The 11,152-nt window shown below is 39.1% G+C and overlaps 2 protein-coding genes across 5 annotated transcripts; one reads left to right on the plus strand and one right to left on the minus strand.

The window, feature by feature from the left end:
- On the plus strand, nt 1-5,609 carry nat9 (N-acetyltransferase 9 (GCN5-related, putative)). 2 transcript variants are annotated; one of them, XM_005913515.3, is made up of 6 exons: nt 1-183; nt 1,053-1,162; nt 1,251-1,391; nt 1,524-1,583; nt 1,751-1,845; nt 1,937-5,609. In XM_005913515.3, the coding sequence occupies exons 1-6, from the start codon at nt 107-109 to the stop codon at nt 2,084-2,086; spliced, it is 633 nt and encodes a 210-aa protein (XP_005913577.1). In that variant the 5' UTR covers nt 1-106; the 3' UTR covers nt 2,087-5,609. The 2 variants fall into 2 exon arrangements, with proteins under 2 accessions (XP_005913577.1, XP_014190692.1); XM_014335206.2 differs by having other exon boundaries at nt 17-183; nt 1,034-1,162.
- Nucleotides 5,610-5,781: 172 nt separating this feature from the next.
- Nucleotides 5,782-10,815, minus strand: lrrc59 (leucine rich repeat containing 59). 3 transcript variants are annotated; one of them, XM_005913514.3, is made up of 8 exons: nt 10,625-10,815; nt 10,370-10,479; nt 10,153-10,212; nt 9,635-9,793; nt 9,247-9,351; nt 9,088-9,160; nt 7,673-7,864; nt 5,782-7,502 (listed from the first exon to the last, which is right to left on the minus strand). In XM_005913514.3, exons 2-8 carry the CDS (start codon nt 10,469-10,471, stop codon nt 7,222-7,224), a joined length of 972 nt encoding a protein of 323 aa, XP_005913576.1. In that variant the 5' UTR covers nt 10,472-10,479; nt 10,625-10,815; the 3' UTR covers nt 5,782-7,221. The 3 variants fall into 3 exon arrangements, with proteins under 3 accessions (XP_005913576.1, XP_005913574.1, XP_005913575.1); XM_005913512.3 differs by having other exon boundaries at nt 5,782-7,505; nt 10,625-10,810; XM_005913513.3 differs by having other exon boundaries at nt 5,782-7,505; nt 10,370-10,508; nt 10,625-10,806.
- Nucleotides 10,816-11,152: the final 337 nt, after the last annotated feature.

An 11,152-nucleotide genomic window follows, 5' to 3' on the forward strand; every position in this document is an offset into this window, starting at 1 on the left:
GTGACTCCTGTGCGCAGCTGCAGGAAGCGTGTATGCGGAAGCGGTGTCTGAGCAGAAACGTGGATCGCTTTTAAGGTTATTACAGCTTCATCAGCGGTTTGATGCCATGAAGCTAAACGAGAACACTTTACTGGAGGGACACAGAGTCGTGCTGGTTCCTTACAACGTAAACCACGTGCCCAGGTAACGTGAACAGCTGTTAGTGGAAGCGATCCCCGCATCACAGCTGTCTACTGTCCTCTCCCCCTTTTATTCCTCTTCTTATCACCACATTTTGTTACAATGTGTGTGTCTCTTTATGTGACAGTCTTTTAGTGCTAAGTATAAAACATTTGTTTACAATAGCATTTACAACTGCACAAGGAAAGGCAATACAAAGAATAAAGATTAATCCGTTCAGGTCATATTTACTGCTTGATGACACATTATTTGTCTTTAGTAATCATAATAGGCATAATCTTAGACTTTTCTCTGCTTTTGCACTATTAACTATTGTGTTGCAACTCGTTAAGATGTATTGCACTATAAGAGTGTTTCTAAACTGTTCATCACCCTAAATTAATGTTAGAGATAACCTGTCATATAACACTGAAATAAAATGACTGAGCCACACAGTCATGCAGATGTTTTTCTCTGAGTTCTCATTCAGCTCATCGTATGATTTTTCCATCGGATGCTTCTTTACATGTGAGTGTGGCTGTAAAAGTTAGTTAAATAGTTTGTCATGCAGCAGTTTTATTGACATAGCCAGCTGGAGAACTCCTGAACAGGTTGAGCCAGAAGCAAGATGCATATCTGCCACAGCTGTCTTCTATTATAGCCTTTTTCACAGCAAAATCACAAATACCTCCCATATCATATCTGTATTAAAACATATAGTTCATAATTAATTCTGGCAATAATAGAGTTTTCTCAACCCATTATTTATTTATTTTTTATTATTACAGCAAATGTTTCAATTTCTGAGTAATTTAGTTTGATCATAGTAACCAGCTGTCTTTGTTATTTCATATTTCCTGGGCGTCTTTATTAGTGAGTTTAACTTCATCCAGGTATCATGAGTGGATGAAGTCTCCGGAGCTGCAGCAGCTGACCGCTTCAGAGCCGCTGACCCTGGATCAGGAGTACGACATGCAGAAGAGCTGGAGGGAAGATGACGACAGTGAGGAGCCGTCAGTAGACATGATAGGAAAGCAATGCCAAGAAAAGCATTTTCATTGTGTTTGTGTGTTTCTATGTTGCCTTTCCAGAGTGCACGTTCATAATTTTGGACAAGCAGCGGTGGGCTGACCCCAGTGTGGAGGAGGAGCAGTGCATGGTGGGAGATGTCAACATCTTCCTGACTGATCCAACAGACCCTTCGCTGGCTGAGCTGGAGATCATGATAGCAGGTTCTTAAAAACATCTATAAGAGAGTAACCAGTGCATTTTTACATGCTCGGTGCAGACTTTGTGTTCAGTTGTTACATTGTTTTGATTCTGTGATAAAGAAGAAGTGTTTTTTATTGTTTGTTTTTTAACAGAGCCCAGTTACAGAGGCAAGGGCATCGGAAAGGAGGTGACACGTATGATGATGTGCTATGGTGAGGCAGCCAGAACAGTCTGTCAGACTTTTAAAGATTTCTGTATGGAAATGAAAGATTTTTTCAGCCTTTTTTTAAGTACTGTAGACAGTATAGTACAGTTTTTACATTACATTTGTAAAAAACAGTTCTTTTATGGTGGTGATTAGCGTGTTTTCCTCCATCAGGAGTCACCAAACTCGGGGTCAGAAAGTTCCAAGCAAAGATCGGGCTGGAGAACCAGGTCAGCATCACCATGTTCAAGAAGCTCCACTTCCAAGAGGTAACCAGATCTCACTGTGTGGAATTGTGGATATGCTCTATAAAATAAACCTCTGGTTTGGGAATTTAATACAAAGTCTTGCTTGCTGCAGGTGTCGCAGTGTGCAGTGTTCAAAGAGGTGACACTCGAGCTGACGGTAGATGAGTCCGTTCGGACGAAGCTGCTGGACGATGCAGCTCACATGAAGGAACGAGATTACAGACAGACCTGCAGCAGCGGACCTGAACTGCTCTCACAGTGAGGTTCTGTACTGAGCTTCTCACTCACCTTCTAAAGACTTCAGCTTGTGAAGCAGGATGATGTGACAGGATGACATGTGAATCTGAAAACTTGCAACAGAATTCTGTATTCGAGTCACAAGAAATGTTATTTTCTGTCACATAGTGGCAAAAAATTCTGATTATAAGACAAACGGAGGCAGACAAGGACAAAGCCATACCGCATTATACAATTTTAAATAAGGAAATCCAGATTCACAATAGAGTTGAATGGGTTCTTCCTTTTTGGATACGCTTCACCAGGTTTGTGGAATTCGTCTTGGTGGTTTTGGCGTGATCTTGCTGGCTGTTGGACTTTGCGGAGGAAAAAACCTGCAAATTGTAACCTGAACACTGTTGGAAAACAAATGCATAGGTGTGAATATGACATCAAACTTTCATCCTCACGTATCAAATCGTGTACTGTAGTCGAGACATTGATTTAACCGTTGTCATCTCCGACCCGAGGAGTAAAATGAAATGAAAGATGCTGTGGCTGATGTTTCTAGTGGAGCTGGTTCATTTTATATTGATTGTGTACCACCTTAGCAAACTAGAAATCACTTGCCAATGCAAAGATTTGTGCTTCTCTGTCTATAAACCAAGTTAATATCTTTGGTGTCCTTTGTTTGGAGAAGATTTACACTTAAAATTGAAAGGTGATGTTTTTATGTTCAGTATTTCTATTGACCAGTTCTGACTTTTTGAAACTAAACTTCAAATTGGACCAAACTGATGGTTTTAGTCACCAGCTTTCAGCAGCATTAGGCGCTACTTCTTTTTAATTATTCACTCTGTCCCCAGAATGAAATTAAGAGCTTTTTTCCACTTACTGATGCACAGCCATTAAAAACCACAGCCTAATGTGTTATTTACACATCTCTTATACATTAAAGTCTCATATTCCTCTTAATGTCACATATTTTTCTCAATTTTGTTGCTGAAAACTGGTTGGTGTCAAACATTAAATGCCAGCTGCGGGAGCTTTATTGCCATGTTTATTTTCATACTTCATACTCCTAAATCTCACTGTCCTGCTATTCAGTCAACAATGGACATTCATGAGGTCTTGAGATTCAGGAAAAAGGACTAGATGTTACAGTCCCTGATAGTGCATTGCTTTAGATGGAGAGACTCTTGAGGGATGGCTGTCATGAGGAAAGGCTGCCCAGAAACTTTGCCAGCAGTACACATCGTTCTGTGCCTCAACTTTCGGTCTTACCCAGGCTAATCTGCCATTTTCCTTCCTTGGTTAGGTTTAGGGATTAGAGATCTGATCTAGATTATCATTTTAAAGTTTAGGACACATCGTCAGTAGTGGACCTTGGATTCATCGGGTGTTTCGGCCATTATCACTAGACCCCCTCATATAAGGAGGCCCTGCCAGGGTTGATCAGGCCCTAGAGCGTGTGACTGGTTTATGTTAAACTGTTATTTCTCTTCTCCTTTCTTCTGTTTAGTTTCCTACAGTTTATTTTCTATCTATTCACTGCAACTGAGAAATAATACTTACCTCTTTAGCATTTATGGAGCCTAAATTCTTCAAAAGGTTAGAAATGATGATAGAGAGAAGTAACACAAAAGGGACAAGATAGGAGAGAGCAGAGAGGGGAGCCGGAAGGGGGGCGCCCAATCTGGCTTCCCAGACCTCCCCGCCGGATCGGGCTGTACGCTCCACCTCCCCACTGCCTCCCAGAAAAGGGGAGAAGAGCAGAATATAAGATCGTAACTAACAAACTAATTAAAATTTTCCTCTTCTCCTCATCAACTTCAGTTAAGTCGTATCATTACTGCGTGATATTAGCATTAGCTTGTAGTGTGCTACAAGCTAATGCTAGTCTACACCTTAAGGTAGTCCTGCAGTTAGGTCCATAAGTTTTTGGACATGTCATATTTGTGATTTTTGTCCCTGTACACAACCACAGTGGATTTCATATCAAAGAGCAGAGATGTGATTGAAATGCATGCTTTCGTCTGCATCCACCTTCAGTTTCTGCTTCTTTGTGGGTCTTTCGGCCTTCAGTAACTGAAAAGCATGCTACACTGGGTTCAGATCATGTGACTGACTGGGCTATTGAAGAATACAATCCAGGTGATTCTTAAACTGTCAGGATTTCCTTTTTTATAAAGACATCTGTTGATTGCTGACCTGTGAAAGGTTTTTTCCCCATCAAGTTTGAGACTTGAAATCAACTCAAGATGAACTCCAGATTTATCTGCCTAATTTGTCATTAAATAATGATGGAACAGGCCTCATGGAGCTGTAAAATGGATTACTTCTGAGCCCTTAAAATAGGGAAAATATATATAGAAATTCCAAAACAGGTGATATAATGTACTTTTTTTTCTCAAAATTACCCTCAAAAAAAGTAATTCTCCCAAAAAACATGGACCTAACGAAAATCAGATTGCAGTGTGGCTGCTTGAATGATTGTTCAAGACTGAAATGATTTCTTTCAGTCTTGTTTTGTTAGACTTGAACTGAGAGGTACTTTTTTTTTTTGAAGAATTGTGACACCAAACCTTTAATTGAATTTCCTTCCAACCCTATTTTGGAAAATCAGATTTAGGAAACACGAACCGCCACTAAAGGCACTTTCCACCCATTTTCTTTCTTTTTTTTAAAAACTTATTTGTTGTGGTTTCCCAGACTTCATTCACACAAAATGGTCGTATTAGACAAAAAGCTAATGGATGGCAGCGGCAGCTAAAACGGAACGCTTTGTTGGTCATATTAGGTGGTTTATAGTCTCAGGTTTCAATTGTCCAAGGAGTGCATTCTGAGTAATGTTTGTGGTTTTGTTTGCAATTTCTAGCTCGTTTAGTTTAGTTTTAGTCTAGTTTTGGAGAATGGCTCTAACAGCACAGAGTCCTCTGAGGTGTCTTAGTGCAGCTGTAAAAGTGGATCAAGATGTTTTCTTAAACACTAACAATGATCATCAATGGTAACTTGAATATGAGCATTATAGTTCTTTTTTTTGACCACCTAAGCTGCATTTCACCACCAAGCCCATCCTGGTGCTTTAACATATAACATACCAAATAATCACATGAGCTCCCCCTGTTTGTCACATTGATGTAATAAAGTCAGAAGCTCCAGAGAAGCTACATTCAGGCTCATTACACACTGATACTCTATTACTTTCTCCATCACCTGAGTACTTTATGTTTCACAACATTTTACAACAACGTTAAACATTTCACCAAACTGCAAAACCCAGGAAGCCAACTATCCAACTTGTTGGGGTTATAACTAAAGAAACGTGTCAGCGTTTACATAAATGACCAGGATGTTGACCATTTCTTCTATTCCATATTGCACCACCTCAACAATATTTTGAATGCTATGCTAAAGCTGAAATACGTCGAATTAGCAGAGGAGAGATGGAACTTGACGGCATTTTCTTGTCACCAAGGTGTTATTCTGTCACAAACAATATATGAGCCAAATATGTTTTGCAGCACATTTAATTATGCCGACAGGAAAATTACACAAAAAACAGATTTTTTAAAAAAAAGGCTTTTTATTTACACTGCTAATTCAATATGCACATTGAACTAGCAGTCTTGGGGGTTAGAAAGACATAGATAGACATGCCACGCTCTTAAAAACAGCACACCACTCTTTCAATAAAGTGAAAATGAATGAAATTCACAACTAAAGATGTTTGAAACAGAATATCTGAATGAGTTTTATTTGTCCTTCACCGCTGCATCTGAATTAAACATTCATTTATTGCGACAGTAGCAAAGCTTGTTTATTGGTAGTCCAGTTTAAAGACAAAATTTACAGTTTGTACATTGTTACTGAAAAATTAGGTCTGCGAAAAATACTCACAGTTGGGAAGCAGGAAAAATCTATGAAATGATACAATCTGTGCAGGATTTATGAAAAAAAAAGTGTTATCAAGTTTAAAATGACCTGTTGTATTAGAATCATCAGCATTGGCTGAGCTTTAATTTATATCAGAACTGAAATTATTTAGTATTTCTAAATTTGCACATTGAGCTTTCAAGGTAAACGTTTGTTTTCTGATTTGCTGGTTTTGTTTATTATAAACGCACATAAAGGAAACAAGAGCTTTATAGTGAAATGGAAGACATCGAATTCAATCTTGGAAGATGGTTGTTGGGCCACTGGATGGAGGCCATCCTTTCCTATTGATAAAGATCTCTTCCTATGACATTCATACACCATCAAAGTAATGAATTACACTTTATTTATTTGTGCAGACAGATTTCTTGCACGTACTACAGCAGCATTTATTTATTATGCAGAAAAACCGAGATGTGCTGTTGAAATTGCCCTTTTATTAAACGGGATTAGATTTGTGGTTAAGCAACTTTACACCGTCAGAAAGAGGATTTTTGCTTTTGTTAAAGATCTGGAAGCAGGAAACAGGATGTACTAAACAAGAGATTTTGCTCTCTGCTGGATAATACCGACACTTTTTCTTAATTACCTCTGATATCTTTGGTATTCGTGTGACTGAAAATGTTTTACCGGCTGAGGATATAAGCTGTGACAACATAAAATCCACTTCTATCATTTGGACTCCAAAGTGCAAAATTAAGGAGGGTTGACTATATGGCTGGAAAGGCTTTGTATTGACACAGCTTTTGCTGCACATGCTCAGACTGCCTAATCTAACACTGGCAAATGGACAACTGTGACTGGCAGCTAACATGTGACTGGTGCAGCACAGACAGGGCCCCCTGACACTTCACTGAACGTCTCTCAAATCCAGCCTGTGCTCCGTGTAATGCACAGAAAACAAACCAGCTGGCTGCTGGTCAAAGTGCAAAACATGGTCGACAGGGAGACATTTAAGATGATTACTTCTTCTTCTTTTTTAAAAAACACACTGTAGTACAAAGAGGGTACAAGAGAGACAATTCCATAGGAATTTAAGATGGTTTTCACACCTGTTCCATTGTCATTTATCTGTACAGACCTTTCACCTCCCCAGCATCACAAACATGGTAAGGAGATGCAGGGTTACCCACTTTAATGAGACTCATGATTTCTCATATTTAAAAAACAAACACACAAAATCCCTTGGTTCACAGGTGATAGTGGAAAACCTGGAGCTCTGAGCTTTGATGGAGGCTTGAGTATTTAGTTCTTAGATGTTTGTGTGGATTCGAGAAACTCTTTCGCTGCAGTCGACAGATTCTGCACCAGCTGTCTGAGCACAATCTGCTGCTCTTTGGCCCAGGATAGGCCGTCGTCCACTGCGGCGTTTATCGGCAGACAGAAAGCTTCCTTTTGCAGGTCAGTCAGGCGACAGACAGCGGCGACTCCGGCCAATCCCACGAGCAGCAGGAGGAGGAGCTTGAAGATCAGACCAATGACAGAACGGCGAGGTTTAGGCTTAGACTCCACAGCGACCTTTTTATCTGCTGTAACGAAACACATGTTTGATATCAGAGTGACTCGTCAAACCAGAAATAAAAGATTTTCTGACCACTTTGAGTGATTTGTGCATTTCAAAGAAAAAGGACAAAAGAAAAGGCCTGTTACAAGCTGAATAAAGTCTTCAAACTTTCTATTTCAATAGATTTACCACCTGCTGCCTGTCCGTTCTTCTTCTTCTTCTCCTCACTTTTCTTCTTCTGTTGCTCTTGTGCAGCCAGTGCTGCCTTCTGAGCATTGTACTCTTTCCTCCTCTTCTCCTTCTCCTCTGCCTTTTCCCGTTTGCGAGCCTCCCTCTCTCTGGCCTCCCGCTCCCTCTGCTTCGCCTCCCTCTTCCTCTCCAGCTCTGATTAAAGGATGAAGGAAATGTGGCCAGAAGAGATGCAATTACACAGATTTATTCTTGCTGGGACATTATAAGCTTGTATTTCAGGGAGCTTTTTCCTGCTGTCCATAAATGAGATGAAGTGCATTTACTTCTTTTCACAGCGGCAACAAGACTCCCATTAACAACGATCCTCTCGGTCTGTTGTTTGCGATACTTTTTCAAATAATCCAGAACAAAAACAACCCACAAAATTATTGTGCGAGTCTGCACTAACCTTTAAATACATTTATCTAACTGAAAACTCAGATTTTTAACAATGATAGATTTGAGTGGTGGAGCAATGCATGACTGAATGAATGAATTCATGAACACACTTTACAGTAAAGTCGTAAGTATAGTTTTCCTTGTTTCATTTGTCTTGATGTCTGCTTTTTAGATTCATACTATTTAGACTTTTTGTGTTTTAAACCCCCAACTAGGAACATAACATACTTGTGCCTGTGTAAAAATAAACTAGCGTACTAGCAGTCTTATTTTACACATGTAATCATTCTGTGTCACTGCAACTTTTAACCACAATGTTTTAATAGTAAGAACAATATTAATTGTGATAGAATTCACCCTCAAAGTCCCACATTTTCATCAGAATTATTTTTTATTATTCATTCATTTATTATTTATTTTTATTATTATTATTTTTCCTGTTTTATGGGTTTTTTGTTTTAATAGCACTTCTGTAGTATTAATTCTATAATCCTCCATTTTTATTCAGTCAACATTTTCAACTCCTTTTATAGTCTGTTCCAAGGGCACAGTGAGACTCGTGCTTCATTAATGTACATCAATCGGTGTGAATACTAATGGTTGATAACATCTAAGTTTCCTTACTATACGCAGAGCATTTTAAATGTGCTTTTTCATAATTTCTACAACCCTGGATCTCAGTAAGAAATACTTAACTTCACTGTATTCCACTGCATTTGTTTTTTTAAAGCTACAGATGAAGTTTCCGCTACATTTCACACAACTTCAAAAATGTGTTGTTTGTGTGGACGATACACAGGATAGATATGTTCCTGTAACACTTGGGGAGGATATGACCCCACTTTGCAAATCAGTTTCTTTTAATGTATCAAACAGTTTTCTCAACCAAATGCAACAGTATACTTGTTAGTTTAAAATAGCTTTTTTTTCTCCTAGTTATTACTTTTTTGAAGTTCTCAAATGATTATGTTGCCTACCTTTTTCTCTTAAAAGTCGTTTCTCTCGAGCATGATCGACCTCCTCCTGAATGGCTCTCATGTGCTGCAGAACCTAAAAAACCCCCACGATCTTTAGTATTGGACGCATTTATGGTAATATCATCAGTCAATTTGTTGACTCGTCATTCTCTCTGTCACCTTAGTGGCGCACTGTTTGCACTGTTTCTCATCCAGACAGTCTCCTGCTGCCTTGGCCAGGCCAAGCTCCAGTGGGTTATCCTTTAGGTCCAACCATTTGAGACTCTGAACACAAAGACACACACAGAAAGAGCCAAAACTGAGCTTGGGAACCTCAACAACCACACGCTTCACACCTTGTAATTACAAAGTAAGAAAACAGCAAGTTATCAGCAGCAAAGGTTAACAAAAAAGCAAAGGATTTTTGTTTAGAAACACATATACTCTTCCTGAGATTTACATCCAGTAGCTCAAACTCTGGCTATGAATTTAGCTCTTTATGCTAAGCTAAGACTGCTGGATGAGGCTAACTTAAACAATGGATGCACATCTATCAAAGAACACCCACCCTGAGCTGAGAGAAGCTCACTGGCAGGTTTGTCAGCTTATTGTTGTACAGGTCTAGATGCTGAAGGTTCACCAGGTTCCCCAGGTCATCTGGCAGACTGGTCAGCTGGTTTTTACTCAGATCCACCTTCACTAGGTGGGTCAGGTTGCAGAACTCTGGCTGCAGGAGGATAACCCAGTCAAAGAGACACACAGCAGTTATAAACATCCCAGCTCATTCATTAAGACATTTGAATGCATGCAGGGTAATTCAACTTGTTGCTCCCAGAGTTTCAGAAAATGTAAGTTACTGAAAATACTTCACTAAAGCAAGAGTGATTACTTTTTAAAACAATGAAAAAGTAACTAAGACAAAGAAATACTTAAAACATTTGAAGATGATCAATTACCTAATAAGATAAAATAATTTTGACCTCTAAAACTTCTCAAACAAACAGTCTTTGCAAGAAATTGTATTATTAAGAGCATCAACTTGATCAAAAACAAACAAAATGTTTAATCTGAGTGTTCAATACTCACAGGAAGGGAGGTAATGTTGTTACAAGATAAGTCCACAACTGTTACTTTGGGGAACAAGGCCTATTGGAAAACATCACATTACAAGTCAAGTTTGACATTAGTGGCAGGTAATTATTTAACAGACATTTTAACCAAGAAACAGAAATGGGAACAAACCACAGCAGAGTAACGGTGAGTGTAAAACTACAGTATGCTTTAAAGCAGCTGAGTAACTTACCAGCTCCCTGACTGGCACCTCAGTGAGATTACACAAGCTCAGGTCCACTTCATTCCCACTGATTTTATCCTTCAGGTTCAACACTTTGCTGTTTTTACTCATCCTGGAGTCTGTGGTGAGTAAACACACATCACAGGGACTGTGACAAAGAAATACTGACATGAGTGGCCAGTTTCTGTAGTTTTTTACTGCAGATACTTCTGAACTAGCAACAGGAAAACCCTGCAATGTGAACATTTTACGCGACCTGCTCACCTGTTTCGACAGCTGCGGCACAACTGTGTTAAAAAGTGAAACACGACGAAAGAGAGCGACGGATTCACCTTGTAAATGTGGTTAAAATGCGTTAGAAGGAGAGCTCTTTAAGGCTGGAGAAACTGCTTCTGGCAGCACTGACTGCTTCAATGAAAATCCACGTCACTAACTGAGCGACAATACGGAGATACTGAAGCGAACAGCGCCCCCTGTAGCAACGGAGGAAACAGCGCACTGCAACCAGTGCTATCTTTGATCTTATTCTTAAAAGTCATAATATACTAAATTATAAATGATGAATATGATAATATGAAATTATTAAATAAAATATAAACTGTGAGTAATAATTATAAACAAATTAAAATAGTTAGTGTGTGGGGGCAATAGAAATGGCAGCTATATTTGATGTGTCAATCCATGCTTCTCTTCTTGACATCCCTCAAGTGCAAAAGAACCCAAACTTCAGCATCTTCTCTTAAATTTACATAGATGTGAAATTAAGAGGCTTATACTGATTGTACAAGAGGA

The sequence above is a fragment of the Haplochromis burtoni genome, unplaced genomic scaffold (genome assembly GCF_018398535.1).
Source record: "Haplochromis burtoni strain Fernald_Lab_line unplaced genomic scaffold, NCSU_Asbu1 Contig_6, whole genome shotgun sequence".
Classification (NCBI taxonomy): domain Eukaryota; kingdom Metazoa; phylum Chordata; class Actinopteri; order Cichliformes; family Cichlidae; genus Haplochromis; species Haplochromis burtoni.

Coding starts and splice junctions, on each gene's coding strand:
- lrrc59 (XM_005913512.3), bottom strand. CDS start 10,471: ATGAGTAAAAACAGCAAAGTGTTGAACCTGAAGGATAAAATCAGTGGG. Junction 9,352..9,634: donor TGAGCTTCTCTCAGCTCAGG/GTGGGTGTTCTT, acceptor CTTTGTGTTCAG/AGTCTCAAATGGTTGGACCT. Junction 9,161..9,246: donor GCAAACAGTGCGCCACTAAG/GTGACAGAGAGA, acceptor GGGGTTTTTTAG/GTTCTGCAGCACATGAGAGC.
- nat9 (XM_005913515.3), top strand. CDS start 107: ATGAAGCTAAACGAGAACACTTTACTGGAGGGACACAGAGTCGTGCTG. Junction 184..1,052: donor AACGTAAACCACGTGCCCAG/GTAACGTGAACA, acceptor AACTTCATCCAG/GTATCATGAGTGGATGAAGT. Junction 1,163..1,250: donor CTGGAGGGAAGATGACGACA/GTGAGGAGCCGT, acceptor TTGCCTTTCCAG/AGTGCACGTTCATAATTTTG.